The sequence below is a fragment of the Notothenia coriiceps genome, unplaced genomic scaffold (assembly GCF_000735185.1).
Source record: "Notothenia coriiceps isolate Sejong01 unplaced genomic scaffold, NC01 NC01_scaffold00037246, whole genome shotgun sequence".
Classification (NCBI taxonomy): Eukaryota; Metazoa; Chordata; class Actinopteri; order Perciformes; family Nototheniidae; genus Notothenia; species Notothenia coriiceps.
In genome coordinates, this window is record NW_011369947.1 from 1,069,704 (window position 1) to 1,088,540 (window position 18,837).

General features: G+C 39.0%; 4 protein-coding genes across 4 annotated transcripts; all 4 read right to left on the minus strand.

The window, feature by feature from the left end:
* Positions 1-766: 766 nt before the first annotated feature.
* hoxd9a (homeobox D9a) lies at positions 767-2,489 on the minus strand. Its single transcript, XM_010794502.1, has 2 exons — positions 1,849-2,489; positions 767-1,339 (listed from the first exon to the last, which is right to left on the minus strand). Exons 1-2 carry the CDS (start codon positions 2,399-2,401, stop codon positions 1,095-1,097), a joined length of 798 nt encoding a protein of 265 aa, XP_010792804.1. The 5' UTR covers positions 2,402-2,489; the 3' UTR covers positions 767-1,094.
* A 1,637-nt stretch (positions 2,490-4,126) lies between these two features.
* On the minus strand, positions 4,127-6,592 carry hoxd10a (homeobox D10a). Its single transcript, XM_010794503.1, has 2 exons — positions 5,596-6,592; positions 4,127-4,870 (listed from the first exon to the last, which is right to left on the minus strand). The coding sequence occupies exons 1-2, from the start codon at positions 6,338-6,340 to the stop codon at positions 4,596-4,598; spliced, it is 1,020 nt and encodes a 339-aa protein (XP_010792805.1). The 5' UTR covers positions 6,341-6,592; the 3' UTR covers positions 4,127-4,595.
* A 1,075-nt stretch (positions 6,593-7,667) lies between these two features.
* On the minus strand, positions 7,668-11,706 carry hoxd11a (homeobox D11a). Its single transcript, XM_010794504.1, has 2 exons — positions 10,966-11,706; positions 7,668-10,406 (listed from the first exon to the last, which is right to left on the minus strand). Exons 1-2 carry the CDS (start codon positions 11,561-11,563, stop codon positions 10,171-10,173), a joined length of 834 nt encoding a protein of 277 aa, XP_010792806.1. The 5' UTR covers positions 11,564-11,706; the 3' UTR covers positions 7,668-10,170.
* A 4,482-nt stretch (positions 11,707-16,188) lies between these two features.
* Positions 16,189-18,449, minus strand: hoxd12a (homeobox D12a). Its single transcript, XM_010794505.1, has 2 exons — positions 17,868-18,449; positions 16,189-17,407 (listed from the first exon to the last, which is right to left on the minus strand). The coding sequence occupies exons 1-2, from the start codon at positions 18,421-18,423 to the stop codon at positions 17,169-17,171; spliced, it is 795 nt and encodes a 264-aa protein (XP_010792807.1). The 5' UTR covers positions 18,424-18,449; the 3' UTR covers positions 16,189-17,168.
* Positions 18,450-18,837: the final 388 nt, after the last annotated feature.

Sequence of the window (18,837 nt, forward strand, 5' to 3'; positions counted from 1 at the left end):
GCCATTTCTATAGCTTTATTGGACCACGTTTCTTCCTGCTTTAAAGTAATTATTCGTACAAGTTGGACAATAAATTGGAAATCGGCCGCAACACCTCTCCCAATCGTAAACACTTTTGTTCTTCTAAGTTTCAATTCCACTGTTTGGAAAATGAAGTGAAATCCAACGAAGTAGCCTAAAGACAGATTTGAATGGGATATAAGAGTAGCCTACGTTTATTTGCCGATTTGTTAGCTGCAAATAAGAAAATGGTCAAATCTGTCAAACACTAACTATTTCGTTAAGTTGTGTGTTTCATGCTCAAATAATGCAGCTGTAATTCATGCTGCATAGTCTTACTGAAAGCAAGGCTTCAGCGGATATGTTTGACCTTTCATTTCCAAACTAAAATGAGCCTCGATAAAATAACCCATCAGTATGGTAAAATCGTGCTGGAAAATATGTAAAATGCATTTAAGGAAAACAGGTATTCTACGCATTGATGTGGAAGAGTAAAATTACTAATTGATTTGGTTTGTGTAAATTAAAAAACGCACGTCTATATTTTCTTTCTCACATAATTTATGGGCCACCATTTCAAAACAAAAGCCCTTGTGAAAATGTATCAATGCACGTTTTACTGATGAGATATATCCGTGTGTGTGTGTGTGTGTGTGTGTGTGTGTGTGTGTGTGTGTGTGTGTGTGTGTGTGTGTGTGTGTGTGTGTGTGTGTGTATGTGTGGGTTTGTGTGTGTACAGACCACAAACAGCAGTCAAAGCAGTTCAGCTGTGAAAATGTTTTATATACAACTCCAAATTCTTAACAAAAGCAATATGCTACACATAGTTTCCTAAATCTGACAAACTGCTTGTGGTTGTGTGTAAAACAGAAAATATCACAATAAACAGTATTTGAAGGGTACTCTGAATCTCACCAAAACTCTGCACATGTGATTGTTTTGTATATTTGGCCAACACGGTAGGACACGAACACGCACTATTACACTACACATAGAGGATCTAAAAATGAAAATGGCTAACGGGGATCCTAAACAAAATGAATATAATTGTTCAGATGGCTTCCTTGGTACAAATGTGTCAAATGGCTGTGATTTTAGAGCAGATCCTTGCCGTTCCTCTCTCTGTTCATCTTCTTCATTTTCATCCTCCTGTTCTGGAACCAGATCTTCACTTGTCTCTCGGTTAAAGTCAGAATGCGGGCCACTTCAAAGCGTCGGTCTCTTGTCAAATACATGTTGAACAGGAACTCTTTTTCCAGCTCTAAAGTCTGATATTTTGTGTACGGGCATCGCTTCTTTCTCGTGGAGCGTGCGTGAATCCAGTTTACTGAAGGGTTGCCTGAAAAACAGATATAAATGAAGTATAACGACACATGTTATGAGGATGTTTTTATTTATTTAAAAGTGTATTAAATTGTCCTTAAATTATGATTCTGGGACCCATAAGCTCACTGGTGTGTTTGCAGGTAATTAAAAGCAAAATGAGAAATCGTTGAATGTGATAGATAATGCGTAAAGATGAGTATTTCCATTACATGTTGTCTTGTTTTTACCAGCAGGTAAAATAACATAATAGAGAAAACAACATATATTATACTTATATATCCCTAACGTCTATAGCTCATGAAAAATCTAAAATAAAGAAGCAATGTTGCTGTTTAGGGCGTCCTATGACATGACAAACTTTAGGATACCCTGCAATAATCCGAGCAGGGCGGGTTTTCTCCCTTTCGGAGCCGAGGTATAGTACGAGACACTTTTATAGGTTAGTAAAACCTCCAGTTTTACACACCCAGCCCATACAGTTCTTAGGGTTGTAAATCAGGATTAGCTTTTTGGTTTACTTACTTTGGTCAAGTTGTTGTTGTTTCTCTTCTTTGGGCTCGCTGTGGCTCGAAAGCTCACTTCCACTTTGCTCTTTGGTCGCTTTTTCTGGACACTCCGATACTCCACACGCGAAATCCCCGCCGACCGGCCGAGCCTCTGCCTCTAAAGAGTTGCTCTCCGTAGCTTTCGGTGGCAAGACCTCCGGCTTTGTCCCGTACGGCCGACTGCTGGGGTGAAATCCGCTGAACGAAACGTGGTTGGAGATGGGGTCCATCCAGGAGCGGACGCCGACATATCTACCGTCCGAAGCGGGCAGATGGGACTGGTGGTGGTGGTGATGGTGTACGTACGGATGATAAATCCCCTGCGGGTGAACCGAGGACCAAGACGACGAAAAAACGGCAGACTTTGGCGCAAAATTGCATGAGGAGAAGTCTGCGTTGTCCCCGGCACCTGGCGGCCTCGGGGTCACCGTGTGCGGAGCTTGAAGAAAACGAGCACCGTACACATCCTCCGGTTCCTGCCCCATGATAGCGTCCACATAGCAGTTACTGAGAGTGCCACTGGAAGACATTTTTTGATCTCTTCCTACTCATATAATAAGGGTTGCACTGTTACGGGAAGCTTCCCTCTATGAACAATCATAGTATTTTTTGCTGGCCTGCATCTACAGGGATTGGTTACATGGATCACGTGGTCATATTTACCAATACAGCGAGTAAATCAATCCTGCCCTTGCTCTCTTTTTTTTCCTCGTCAGGTTTAATTTAGCTTTTCATTTCACAAATAATAAAAAGGCCCCATCATATGTGACTGGAGGGAGAGTGAAATCACTCAAATGAATTCAAATTATTATCTTTTCTATTTTTTTCATTTTCGGGTGGTGCAGGACCCTGCAACAATGCAAGCAGGTCAGAAAATGAATAAGACACATCCCCCCCCCACACACAGTCAAACACCCCGTGTCTTAATGTTATAGGAAACTCTTCTAATATCGTCCTGATACCCTCAATGCTAGTAAAATTCTTTATAGACTTACGGAGTCCTCGTAAAATAGATGTAATAACATGCTGTAAAATAACAGTCGCCATTTCCGCTCACAATGCAGTGAATCCTTTGTTAATAATAGGCTAGAAAACCTATTTTCAGGTTTGTTTTAATTTTTAAAAGCTAAGCCGGAAACGCTACTTGTGAAATAGTTGTATTCATTCAAAGGAGGGCAATAATGTCTTTATGCATCAATAAATGTTTTATGAGGTGCGTGTGATTATACATGCCGTCAATAAAAAAAGAAAAGACTAGGAGAAGCTTAGTCCATCTGTATGTTGCTATGTGGAAGGTGTAATTCAACTCTAACATAAATATAGTTCTTTTTGAGCAAAATACACATTTTCGCTTGTTTTGAAACATTCTAAGTTTACCTTCAGTCCAGAAAAATACGCACATTAATAGCCAAGCATAGGACAAATCTGCAGACTGCAATTCAGAGTGACCATTTCATCTCAGATCATCTGAACATATAAAGTTATTCCTCACCATGAGAATAATAATAATAGCTACGTGGCTACGGAGGCCTGTGTCGCTCGGGGGAAAGGAAATGCTGAGGCTTGCCTGTGAATTTGTGCTTGAACATAACTTAGTCCGCCTGATAGTTTCATATAGACTGTTAGTTTAGCAACAAACAGGCCTGCTGGAAATTAAAACACAATTTGTATTTCATATCACAGCCTCCGACTATATTTGTCCATGTTGCTGCACTCTTCGTACGCAAAGGCCGAGACATTTCGATATGTTTTTTTATTTATTTTTAATACGTTTGATTTAACAAACATCAGTCTTACACTTTCTCTTTAAGGAGTTTAAATATAATTGATAAGAATTTGCTAAATCTTGTACAAAACACATGCATTGAAATGCTAGCCCACTAACTAAACCTTGTTTTAAACAATGTTTAGTTAGTGGGCTACTAGCATTTCAATACGCTACAAGCTCAAAATGTATAGAATTGAGATATAATTTAGTGAAATTAGAGTTTAATTGTACACATATAGACAGCATTTACGCACGGAAGTATACTGCGCATTAGGAACATTTTGGAACACCATTTATTTTCGTGCTACAAAGTGCAAAAGGCTCCTTTAGAAAATCTATTTTATTTGCCTCCTCTTCATAACCGTTTTAAGCAAACTAATGTCTGCGTCAATGCAAATACCGCAGATTCCGGCGGTGGCATAGCATTCACCAATAAGATGATGTCAGATGAGATACTTTGGTATAGCACAAAGAAAAACAAAACAAGATTATTTGACAATTTATTGCAAGATACATGCCACAAACATGCAACAATTTCACAGATTAACATTGTATTCCGCCATAGAAACATTTCACTGTTGAGCAAATGGCTTGCATTTACTGCAAAACAAATGTTGCACTATACAAGACAATAAAATGTGCTTTCATGACTGGAAAGGAGGAAATATTTTACAAACAGCTCGTCATCGCGATACATTAAATGTCCAGGTCTACTGGCTACAAAGAAGAAATCTACTTCAATAATTTAAGACTTAGAAGTGTAACCCTGTGATAAAATAAAGCAAATAGGCCTACACGACACCACAGAAAGTACTAAAATTGGCTAAGGGCCTATATTCACAGTTTCGTTGAAATTGAGGATAAACGTCCAATGCTCTAAATGTCAAAATGTCACTAAAGCATCAAACTGAATATGAGAGAACATGAAACACAGCTAACCACAGTTACATGCAGGCTCACGAAAAGGTGAGATTTGAGGTCAGTTCTCGGATGCGGTTTTCTCTGTTCATTTTCTTCAGCTTCATCCTGCGGTTCTGAAACCAGATCTTGACCTGCCTGTCGGTCAGGTTGACGCCCCTGCTGATCTCTAGGCGGCGCTCTCGGGTCAGATACATGTTGAAGAGAAACTCCTTCTCCAACTCCAAGGTCTGGTGCTTTGTGTAGGGACATCTTTTCTTTCTTCCACTTTTTGCAGTTAACCAGTTGCTTGTTGGAGGGGCACTCTTGCAATCTGTAGAGATTAAAAACCAGTTAGTGATTTATTTTGAACAAAGTCTCACCTGCTAATTTTGATTTTACCTCTGGGAAATAACACACAATATACATGTTTTCCCAGAAAAACTAAATCAAATCAAATTTCTTTCCAATTGAAATGGAAATTAAATTATCACTTTTGATTGTGATCAAACCACACTGACCTCATCTTTATAAAGCTTTAAACATGTGCAGAACATCTGTTTAATTACATCAATGCTTCAAATGCATTAACACTTCATAACATTGTTACAATCATCAATTTTAAAGATACTTTCTAACAGTGTTATGATTATCTTCTAACGAAAGTCACAGACTCATCTATCTAGAATTACACAGATGCAAATGCACCAATTTTATAGTTTCCACGAGTAAAGACATTTTGCAATAATGCAAACATTTAAACTACTCTTAGATTATTTGTTTTTGCTTTTAAATCAGTGCAACATGCAGAACATAAAGCAACACAATGGGAAAACGTTTTTTTTAAGTGCACATTAGAATTTCAATAGGAGGAAAGACTGACACACAGTCTGCATGCTGCATGGTAAAACCATTCTCTGTTGCCCATTACTGCAACCTGAGAAAGACTCTCATTAAACATTACGACTTTAGGGTTGTTTGTGTTTTATACTTGGTTTTATGATGCTGAAGCCTTCACTGCAGCGCCACAAGATAAAAGCTTTACTGTAGCCAACCCACCTTTCCCTTCTTTTAGCAGCTCAGGGCTGGACACTGGGGCTTCCATGGAGCAGTTTTTCTCCCCGGAGCTAGACCTTGGATCCGGGCTGTCTGCGGGGACCGGGGTCCTTGAGGTCTCGGGGTTTTGCGGTACAACCTCACATTTCTTTTTCTCCTCTGCAAAATTTGAAGGCGCCGAGGACGACTGCGGTTTCGGGGTGACCCGGCTGAGCTGCACCAGTGTTGGGTTTGGACTCGGCGGCTCATGGCAGTAGTTTTCCGGATGTTTCCCATTCGCATAAGTTTGGCTCAGTCTGAAATAGCCCGGCACCGGAATCTCGGGACCATCGACAGGACAAGACTGGGAAATAACGTTGGAATATGCAGGGACCTCTGTCGAGCTGACTTTTTGCACTCTCTTTTCCGAGTACATGCAGCAGTTACTCTCTTCCTTTATGCTCTGTGAAAATGTGCAGTTTGACATCTGAGTGGACGGCTCTAATCTGCAGGGTCTGTTCGGATCAGTCCAGTTATCTATTTGAGGTATGTACGAGTGGACATTCATGCCCATATTTTGGTGGTTGACTTCCCCTCTTTTGCCGAAAGACGGCAGGAGTCCACAGGTTTGCATTCCGTAAGTTCCCATTTCTGAGCCAGACGGCATGTACATGTTGCTGCTGGAGTAAAAGCTGTCCGACCTGCAAGCACCTAATAAAGAGTCCACTAGAAAGGTGTTTGCCGCAGGAGAGCTACTGGGAAAGGACATTTTGGGGGGTTAAGTTCTTAAGAGGAGAGAGATGTCCTTTGTAAGATGACATATCTAGGAAAAACAATCTCCGTGTAAGTCAGGATGCCTCCCGACCACATGACAAGCCCACCAATGAGATTTGAAAATGGCCTTGAGACGCAGCCTCCTCTCCCTGCACACACGCTCTGCTGCAGATCAGACGTGGTCAACAGCGACCCCTACTACACGGACTTGAAATTGGTTTGCAGACTTAACTGGCTGTTCAATCAAAACTGAAACAATCACATCTTTTAAAAATGCAATTTGCGATCAGAAAATAGTCCACTTTCATGTAAATGTTACGTGTGCAGTCTATCTATGAAATGTTTTCAATGAGATAAATACTTGAAAAGGATATATATGCTTCTTTGTGGTAGAGTCAGAGGGAAATGAATGCATGTGTACGTGTAAAATGCTGCCTATAGCCTATGCCGCATAGAAGAGTTTTTTTTTTAAATAATATAACCATTTCTAATTGAATGCCTTCTTTATTCATATAAACCATACACACCAACAACACAGTCCACATTAACCGTGTAGGAAAAACACATGTTTTACTGTCTGAATTATACTAATAATCGATACAAAAATAAAGATTGGAATTTGATAATAACACTGTTTGCTTTGTCATTCCTTCATTCTTTCAGGGTTTGGGGTTGTTCACACATTCACTCTCCTGATTTATTTATCTGATTAACAGCACATAACTATTCGATTTAATGACAAAGACCATTGCATTTCTTGCAGCAAATCAGAAGAAATTAAGGTACAATGGATATGCCATTCCCTTATTAGAATTAATTAACTAAAATAGCTCTTTTTGCATCATCATATCTTTGCAATGCGGAACCTTTCCTAAATTTCCCTTAAAACGAATAGAAAACTGTCCTTTGTTGTTTACACAGATATTTAGCAAAATGTCTGTGTTTGCATTTTTTTTACAAGTATTTCCGATGTTGAGAATAAAACCTGGTGGTGCACAGTCTGGGGATTATTTTGCTCAGGGGTCCATTGTTTGTGTCTTAAAGGAAGGCAAATGTGTGCAAGACAAACATAGTGCCTGGTAAACTAAAGGAAAAAATAAAAACACTTGGTACTCGAAAATATCAACCGAAGTCAAGGCACAATTATTGCAACGATCCTACAGGTCTGTATAAAACATAGTAAATACAGCATGAAATAATTATATATTTGGTATTTATGCAACAAGTTTCTAATCCTACAACTTTTTTTGAAAGGCTATTTATATCCGTCTTCAAGGCTCTTGTTTTAAAATAGCATATATGCATCTCATCTCGAAATCACAGGATTGACAAACAAAAAAGGCTCATTAACCCAAATTTAATCACAGAGTATGTGTAAAAAATACATTTTTTTGTAATACCACGTTGGTTATTTTACATGAAGAAGAAATAACATTTCACTGAGACATCTGACAACACAGACACCATTTCTGTTCTAAAAATGAAAATTGATCAAAGATAATATTGAGCTATTTTGCATATCATGAAACGCATTGAAATAAAAATAAACTTCAATAGGGGAGTATATTCTTCAGGTATAATCAACAATTAATACACACAATGTACACAAGTACCGTAAAACTGGAAAAACTAATTTGACGTTGTGTCATATAGTAGGCTAATAATAATAATAATAATAATAATAATAATACTGTTTTTAAAGCAAATACAAGGAGATTTTCTTATTTTACAAACACAAAACACAAGGGCATAGCCATTAACAAATATGGGCCTTGGGGTGCTAAAAAAAGGGAAAGCGATATTGTTGCAGATTCAGGCAAAACTTCTGTCTGTTTTTTGATAAACTGTTTCTCTTAACATTTGAAATGCAAAAAGCTAGAGGCATATAAACGATCATATAATGACACAGCTGCAACTTTTAAATAAATTCAAAGCACGTCAATAATTCCCTACAATCCGGATATATTTCAGGGGCCCATAAGGTTTTTCGGCCTTCAGCTAAATGTCGAAATCTGTATTTTTAAGGTTCTGATGACAAACACTGATTAGTAATATATTGATTTTGTTAGTCTTTTAAAACACTTAACGTGACTTGAAAATGTGTTGCCGCCTGGAAGACAAGGGAGCTGCTGAAGCTAAACTTTATTGAAATACATCATTTGTATTAAAATTACCTGTGTTTTTAGTTTTTTAGAAAAACTAGTTTGTTGGGTTTAATGGTTTGATCTAAAAAGAAAACATTTAGGTGATTTTGGACTTTTACATTTTTGTATATATACAGTCTGTTGAAGACAATACAAATACAAACCACTTGATGCAGTTGTTATTCAAATACAAATGTAAGCAGAACCTGTGTTTAACGGATTAGTCACCCGCTGGATGACTGTTTATGCAAGATTTGACATTTGTCTGAAATCTGCATTTCAATCTGCAGTTTAAACTGCAAGCCTGCCCTCATGTGGTTACACCGAGCAGCGAAATGAAACACCCTACACAGTTGGTAACGTAATTTCACTGTTGGACATAAAGACAACCCAATTAAACGCTTAATGAACTCTCAGTTTTTAATAGCTTTTTGGGAAATAAAAGGTAGATGTGATGCGCAAAAATAAAATAGACATTCAAACTTTTTTTTTTCATAAAGAACAGTGAAACAAGGGGTGTAATTGTTGCTGCATAGAGCTTAAGTGAAAATAATCACATGAATGATCAATAAAGCGACTGTTTGTGAGGGATGAATGCGTTTATTTATTGTTGTCCCCCTGACTACAAAAATAACAGTTATAAACTACTGAGGTAAAGCAATTTACTCAGCCTGGGTCCCTGCAAACTGTATCTTAACAAAGATGGAAACGTTTCGCCTGCATTAATTCAAGATTGGAAAAGCACTATTTTCGCCAAAAATGTGGAATAGTCCTCCTTTTCCAGCTTATTTGTTGACGTCAGAGCAACATTTCGCCTATTGATGAAACTAAATAGTGTATGAAGTTAAAAAATAATTACTTATCCTTTCTTACGGCGGTCCTTCTTAGAATATCCTCCATTGTATCCCAGCTAACAACTAGCATTACAAGTGCCAAAAAGAGTAAACAGGAGCTAAATGTGGACTGGATGCGCAAAAAACACTTGAATTCTCCAAAGATTTGTAGCCTGGAGTGAAATTACTTAGAGAAAGGAAAGAGCATCAGATCTCTTGTGGTCTGGGGGTTGGGACTCCAAAGTACAATAGCCCCCTATTTAGACATTTACAGCTGCGTTTATTATACTGTCTAGACGGTTCAAGGTTTAGTAAACAATCCAGTGTTGAAAGCAGAGGAAATAACGGGACTACCCTACAAGCACCAAATGTACCCATTGATGAATCTTTGAAAAAAAATCCCCTTTTGTGATATTTTTGTTGGTTAAGTTCATGTGGCAAGTTGCGTGACTATGGTATAAGATGTGTCCCGTCTAATTTATTTCACACCACAACGTGCATTGCATGCGTCTTTTAAATGAACATTATACAAATTAGCCTATATTTGATATAAATAATTTCAAAGCACACCTTGCGCTTTTGTGGAATATTTGACACGAAAATATATGAACACAAATAAATAAATGCTGAAATTGTTTGCAAAATAAAATGGCATCTTGACGATTTTCCAAATGCAAGATTTATGTAGGATACACTTTTTAAACAGGAGGATGAGGGTTGAAATATGCAGGGAGGACCAGTCTTTAAGACGTGTGTGTATAGCTCCTGCCATGTGTGTGTGTGTGTGTGTGTGTGTGTGTGTGTGTGTGTGTGTGTGTGTGTGTGTGTGTGTGTGTGTGTGTCAGGTATCAGAATAAGGGATTCCCAGTAAAATACTGTAGGCGATCGCGATTGAGCTTTTTCTCTTTCATTCTTCTGTTCTGAAACCAAATCTTCACCTGGCGATCGGACAGGTTTAACATCCTGGACAGCTGGAGCCGCTTCTCTTTGTTAATGTACACGTTGAAGAAAAACTCTCGTTCAAGTTCTCGGAGCTGGTATTTGGTGTAAGGACACCTCTTCTTTCTGGACTTGGTTGATGAACCTGCAGAAGAAAAAATAAAACGTATAGAACATTTTTAATATCATATACTAAAATTCAGACTATAGCTTAATGCATATAACAGGTTGACGGATACATTTATTTATTTAATTGCATATGTTTGCTCAAAGGCCCTCTCTGCAACACACGCACACAATGAGACAAACAACGGATTTTGCATTATAATATAACTTTTACCGCACTGATGTTTATGCATGGCGTTCACTGAAAGTGTTATACCAGCACGACATTGCCTATAACACGATGAAATAAACTTTAATACAACGATTTTATTGGATTCCCTATCAATACAAATCACATCCAGCAACACAGTCCAGTTATAAGACACAGGGCAATCTTTAAAGTATGGTTAACTTAACGGTTTCCCATTGTAAATACCTTTACAACCGTAAACTAAATCTTATAGGGATATAAAACCTTTTGCATGCTTATAAAGAGTCACATAACTATGCACGGTCACGGAGGAGGACACAGTGCAGTCCAGACGCTCTATTGTCTAACTTGTACACCTTATGTCCCAGACAAAGAGAAAAACACTTACTCTGTTGGTTGTTCTTGTCGCCGCAGTTGGAGGATGAGTCGTCGTCAGCGCTTTGCTCAGCTTTGTCCTGCTCCAGTTTGGTTAGATCCTGATTGTTATTCGCAGCATCTTCAGCAGCAGCAGAGTCTGTCTTTTGTCCAGGCAGCTCCGCGTTGGGCTTGTCTGTTTTAGGAGTTTCCAAAAACTGGTCGAAGACCTGGGGGAGAACCCCGTTACGGCCGACACCGTTGAAGAAATTACACGGCGAGCTGGTGCCCCCGTGGTGGCCGTACAAGGAGTCGTTTTTGAAAATCACATCCGCCCTGCTGCCCGAGGACTGGATCAAGTCCCGGTGCATTATCTCGTCTGTCGAGTAGTAAGACGCGTAATTGCCCCTGTAGTGCCATTTGCTAGGATGGTCCAGTCCATAATCCCTGAAAGCGACTTCTCGGACAGGTTGGATTTGGGCTATGTTGGAAGAATAAGGGAAATTTATCTGACACGAAGTAGTCTGCGGTAAAAAGGAGGAGACTGATGTAAAATCGGGCGACGAAACGTAATAAGTACAGCTCGGTAAATACATATTTGACGCACAGCTGCGATCATCGTATTCCGTCATATCTCTTCTTCCCCCCTTTCCTCTTTGCAACAGAGGAGAGGAATTGGCAGCTTGACTGTGTTAAACTTTGTTCATCTACAGCACCACAGGCGCCTGGTTAGACCCCGCCAGGGAGAAGAAATCGGAAACGCAGGCAGACCTGCAATACATCTTGATCGATTCTTGAGGTAATTGTGTCATGTGATCCGGCCAAGAAATTACCATACATCAATATCAGTCATTAAAAACTGTCCGGAGAAACTCATGTGAGCGCATGCGAGAGCCTCCATTGGCTCCCTGGCTGCAGAGGAAACTCCTCTCCAGCCTTCTTGCCCTATAGCTCACGGAAAAAGAAATGTGTGAACCACCACTGGAATACTTAATTGAAAGCTTTACAGCATCGTCGTCATTCTTTAATGACAGTCGCATGCGTTCTATCGGCAATAGATTTGAGCAATTTGGAATAGGCACCGCTGTTTGTTGCAACAGTTAGGTTGGAAACAATGAAATTGACCCCCCCCCCCTATTTAAAGCAAAGCTTGAGGAAAATAGTACTATGCCAACCGTGCATGCCCTTCGTTGCAAAATCAAGTGTGATTCACAAGCGACTCATTAAGTCTGTTTTATGCAAATACATTGTAGGGTTCATCGAGTATAATCACTGTGTACCAATATGACGGTTAGAATACATTTAAATACACAACATGCACACAAATACGTTTATATACACATCTCTGGGCCTGCAGCAGGGTGCGAAAAGGGTCAGGCGCCACAAAAGAAATAACAAGACCACAAAATGATTATTGCAACGTGTTGTAGTACTGACAAATTCTAGTATAAATTACAGCCTACTGCACAGCATGTTGAGCCCGTGTGCCTAAACTCTGAACTATGTATGTGTAAATATAAATGTAAAAACATTTCTTGCTTGCTTGTTAATTTGTTTCACGTCAATAATAAATGCAGATTAACGCGGGTAAAAAAAAGGCAAATCAAACATCGCGATGCTTTTACAAAATGCAGGGATGTTGAATGTGGATGCCACAAAAACATAGGCTATAAGTCAACCGTGCGTGAATCACTAAGCACATTAAGCATGGCCAAGTCCACAACAACTGCCTTTGACCGTCTGTGGTCTAGGTGATGTCCACAGAGTATTCAGAGACAAGTCTCTGCACCCAGATCCTTTTATTACACGAAGGCAGCCATGCCAGCAGAGTTTAGGGCCCTCTTCTCGGCAGAGAAAACGGAGTTAAAACACTGGTGAAAGGATACACATATCTACCAGGCTGCAGCAATAGTCAGGGTATCCTCTGTGAGTATGATCTTTATTTTTCATACTGTATTGTATCACTCGTAAAACAGAAAAAACGTTTAAATAAATCCTTGTCCAGTGTTTGCAGGCCTGATGCTTGACATTGAGCACAACAAAATAATATAATTTGTCGACCTATATGTGGAACTCCAGCTAAAATCTGAATGGGAGCATTGTATTCAGAGGACAAGCAGATTCTTCAATGCTTAAAGCCTGAAGGTCACACGCAATGTGAAAGTAGCTTAAAGGCGGCTGGGTTTATTGTTATTGGGGGTAAAATCCGCTCTGTGGTCGCCTTTCCAACCTTTATCGCACTTCACGTGAAAACCCCTCAGGCAGTTTACAACACGCAAAATGAAGTTAACATTCAAATCTTAAAATAGAGGGAAAATGTGACATTTCTGAAATAATCCGACGCACAGTTTAAACATAACTAAAACAAATCTCATCGAAGCAATACTCAGCATTGGAGTGTTTACATTTTTTTATTAAAGTGTTAACTTATTATTTAGGCGTTCACTTTTTTAACCCCCAAAGTGAATGCGACCTGTTGATTATCACTTATGTGACTGTTTCTTTTAGCTTGTGTTTTTTTTAATTTATTTGTTATCTCCTTTTGTGCTAAAGACTTTTTTAAATGAGTATTTGTCATTATTACAATAATTATTTGTATCGTTATCTCCTCGATCATTTGTGCACTGTTGTTCTAAAATATTGGGAAATGTTTTAGGTTCTGAGCATAACGAGCAATCATAAATGTGGTTAGCAAAACAGATTATTCACAGATTCTCTTCAAAAATTAACATTTTAAATGACAGATGTTACAAGTAAGAGTTTTAAGAGAGCAAACATCACTGCAACTTTAATGGTCGAACTGCTTGGCCCGTTTGTGCGTAACAGCAACAACAACTAACTAATAATCTATGCACCTTATTTTATGTTATGAAGCACCAAAACCTTTATATACATATATTTTTTTCAAACACATTCGAAACGCTAAACCTTATAAAACAGTCCTGGCAGAAGAACTGCATTCACGTATCAAACTAAAAGTGAAGTCGTTTTTATTCAAACAAGCAAAACAATTTTTTAAAGAAAAAAGGCCAACTAATCACATGACTGAATAACCAAGCCATGTCTCTGTTTTACCCTTAAAAGGCTACTACACATTTACCTAATATAAATGAGAAGCTACTTCTTAATGTCGTTATTTACTTGAAATTATTTCAGAATCAGAAACAGGTTTATTGCCAAGTTCACATACGAGGAAGTAGCCTTGGTGTAAATTATGCATACATAAACCCAGTTAAAGAAGATACAGTGTAAAAAAAAAAAGACCAAAGAAATCAAACTAGTATTAAAAACGATTAAAAAGAAAACCTAGTATAAAGTTACTGCAGTAAACACTGAATTAAAGCACAAAACAAGACATGTGTAGCCTACCTACTCACAAATAGGTGTTGTGCCAATATTGTGGAAAAAGGCACAGCCTAAACAGCTAAATAACTTAGGCCACTAACTTGACCATAACTTTGTTTGGGCTCCCCCATATCTTAAGCAGCTATATGATGCAGTCTGCGTTTGGCAGTAAAGCAATAACACAAATACTGAAGAGAAACGCTGCATTCTGAATGCATAGAAAACTCAGTACAGCCTTTCAAAATAGACTGAGCAATAAACACTAATAGTCAGTGAAGCACTTGTGGGAACGATTTTAAACTGAGAAAAATACACAAACCTCGAGTTGGGACAACAAAACCGAACCATACGAATATAAGAGTGTAGATTCAGTGCGAATTATCATAGTTAAATAATATTAAGATTGCACAAATATAAATGACAGTTGGTCACAATAATTCCGCAAAAATAAAATACAAGTGGTGGTAAAGAGACAGACAGTTGTTGATTGAATAACCATCTCTTCGCGTTTCTTTAGCAAATTAAATGTGACTGCCTCTCGTGAACCTTTATTATGACTGCAGTGGTGTGTTCGTGTTGCAGTGATGCGGTGATGATGACGTGACAATGATGTAATGGGAGGGCCCATTAATAGATTCACTCTCATGTCACGTTTCACGTACAGAGGCCTTGGTAATGGTGGTTAGCAGTGCTTTGATAGGGTCAGTTAAGCCTTTCCTTTAATAAACAGCCTGACCACTGGTGACCTGGTGGCTTCAGAACCGTCAATTCTCAAAGTATTAGAAAAAACAAGAAGAGTATTGGTACATATAAACAATGACCCAGACACACACACACACACACACACACACACACACACACACACACACACACACACACACACACACACACACACACACACACACACACACACACACACAGGCTACCACTGTGCAAAGACACACACAAACGCCTACAGAATATCTTGTAATACGCACAAAAAGAGCCTGTTTTGGGGTTAGAATTGCATTTTGAACAAAGTAAAGGATGCATATTGAATTACTTCTGAAACATACCAGACAAAGTTTCCATTTGGTCCAAGCAATGTTAACTCCTTGACATGTGGAGGTTTGGCCTGTGTGTGTGTGTGTGTGTGTGTGTGTGTGTGTGTGTGTGTGTGTGTGTGTGTGTGTGTGTGTGTGTGTGTGTGTGTGTGTGTGTGTGTGTGTGTGTGTGTGTGTGTGTGTGTGTGTGTGTGTGTGTGTTGCGTGTGTGTTGCGTGCGTGTATAGGCTATGCTACGTGGCTAAGAAAGCTAAACATATGCTCACAAAAGAAGATGTGACTAATAATGAAGACAACTGCAACATAAGATACAACATAAATGCAATTTGCAATTTGATTTACAATTAAAACCAAAGAAGACAGAACATATATATTTTTTAAAGCAGTGGGTGGCTTTGTTCTGCTGGCTGTGAAACATTTTATTAAATATTATACAACCTTTGAAGCTACTTTATGTAGACACATTTACTACTAAATGCAGTGGAACGTTTAATTTAAAGTAAGTGGGGTATTGCTTTCTGGAAAGATATGTATGAGTATATTAACAAATACTTTGCTCGCATGCATGGTCGATTCATAAAGTGAGGAGAATTCAGTCTATTTTAAGTACAAAACACGCATAGGCTGATCCCTCCATCACTGCAGGTAGCGAAAAAACACTGAGGTTTCCAAAGTAAATCCTATCGAGCCCTCTTTAAAACCTTTCAAATTGGGTAGGAGTAGTGCAGGGCATGAATTCAGAATATAAACATGAAGCCCATACACTCGCAATTAAAAATAACACCTCAAAAGTAGAATTATTCACATGATGCACACACACTTGTCTTTAGGTAGTTTCAAAATGATCTTTATTTACAAATGTGTTCATCTGCAGATCACGTATCCGTGCGTAAAAGATGGCTGGTGCAATGCGTATTCCTTCAAAAACATTATTTCAGAGATAGTTTTCAATATGTTCAATCCGAAATTATAGATAATATTTAAAGAAATATTATTTAATTGCTTAGGTATTCAAAAAATAATAATACTGATTTAGATCTATTGTCCAGTATAATATCCCTTAGTGATACAAAAACAGGTGTGACGAGAACAGAAATCACTTTAACAGTTATATAGTTAAAAATCAAAAGCATAAAAATAATCGTATCCACAAACATTTCTTTTTCAGGCTTTTGAAGTAAACACATACTGGAACCAAATGCGGAACAATTCTTGTCCTCCACAGATTTTGGGTGTGGACGTGGCCCAAAAGAGCAGAAATAATGTTAGTTTGATTATTTAATTAGATTTACAACAAATTGAGGAAAAAAACAGGCATGTCATTCAATAACAGCAATAAGGAAATAGACATGCAAAATTAATATATTTCGCAATACCATATGATTAATGTTCATTCCGTCCGTAAACATGAACTTGACTGTCTGCTTCCACATTGGGCCTACACCATGCAAGCCATAAAACAAAATACACACACAAATATACAAACATATTCCTGTTTAAACAGTTTTTACTTTTAAGTTACAAACAATAGGGTGTTAAGCTGTTTTATCATCTGCGGCTGCAGGCCAACAGGGCCTGTGCGCATTTGGAGAATCTCAGTATCTAAAATGCACACTTAAGTCAAACGGATAATATTTGAATCTGCAATGTATTTTCAGTTCTATTCATATTGTTGCATTTTTATTGGATAAAACTACAGCCTCGTATGTGGCAGGAATATAATCATTTTTTTATACATCTATAAATACAAGTCCATGCCACAAACCGAAGTGTGTGTGTGCTTTTGTTTTGCTGCATTATAGTACAACATATTCGGTGCGCTGCTGGTCATGATCAAGTCCAAAGGTCGTCAGTATGCGGAGAAAGAATGTTCGCGCATTATCAATCTCTTCTTCTTCATCCTCCTGTTCTGAAACCATATTTTCACCTGTTGGTCGCTGAGGTCCAGTCTTTCTGACAAGTCCTTCCGTTTCTGCCTGTTGATGAATTCATTCATCATAAATTCATTCTCAAGTTCAGCCAGCTGCAGCTTGGTGTATGGCTTTCTCTTCTTTCTGATTTTCACTTGTGACGAGCACCATGGGGCACCTGATGGAGCAGAGGTAGAAACAAGTTTTATACTTTAAATTAACACCAACGTCAGGAACAGCGATACAGACTGGCTGGATTGACAGCTCCCAGTGGCACTGCCTGCAGTGTTGCACAAGACTACAACAACAAAAAACGGGTTAACAACATAACATTAGTGGGCTTGCCTACATAATGCAAATATGGATAATATCACCATCAACCCCAGCTATGTATATTATTGGAATAATAAAATAATAATCATGCCACAGAAGATACACAGGCCATAAAGTAGTCATAGTAATTTTCGCTCATTTCAGAAACTAATATAATAATATGTTTTGATGGAAAATGAAACTATCTTTTGACGTAACAAGTGGTAGAAGCGTAATTAACATGACATAAGGCACAATAACCACTGCTTGTATATTCTATATTGAGATACAATTGTATAAAATAGTTATACAACAGGCTACTTTACCTTCTGCAAAAGACGTCCTGGAGCATGTGTGACTGGATGATGGTTGAATGGGATCCTGCTCCTGTTTGGTGCTGTTCACATTAAGTGGACCTGCTGAATCCGGATCGAGCTGGGCCGCAGAACCGTGAGACCGGCGGTCCAGCTCTGAGAACCCGCGGTCACTGCCAACATGATCCCCCACATAAGCCTCCTCTCGCCTCCCAGACTCCTCTGTCTTGTGGTTTGTGACCTGAAAGCCCCGAACCGTCTCCTCCAGATGCGCCTTGATGTGGCCGCTGGACGAGTTCGTATTTAAAGACAACGAGTTGGACAGAAACGGAGGACAGTAGCCTCCAAAGGCGCGGCTCGGTGGCGGTGCTGCTGGTCCAGACGTGCACGAACTTGAGGAAATCCACGGGAGCGTGCACACCTCTCTCCTATTGTAAGGGATCTGCAGCCCGGGTATGTGGGCTCCATTACCGCGCAAGTTGGAGAAATACAGCGACTCAGGAGGAGTAAAATTCAGCAGAGAACCAACATAGCCAGGATTTAAAGGATTCCGCTCACACATCTCCATAGAGCCTTACTCAAACGCTTCTTGCAAGCCTGTTAGCAACTCCTGAAGAATAAAGGGTAGGTAATTGGTGATTTGTTAATACGGCATCACGTGATATGCAAAATATGTTGTTCCGCCCCACCCTTGCTCCCAATACTGCAAAGCAAAAATACTCCATGAGCACATATTTTGGTATTGAGTGGGTGGGGGATGAAGTTCAGATCCAACCATCTGTTTAGTCTGGAATAACACAAGAATATTTGACTTGTGTCAATTTCAATGTCAGAGGCTCTTACTTCCAAAAGTAAATGCGTTGAATCTCTGGTATCATTGAAGAATAACAAGGTGTCTGAGTGGATAGAGAACCAGGGTAAATGATCCTGAGCCTTAAATGCACCACAGGAGACCATCTCCCATATTCAAATTTATCATGCG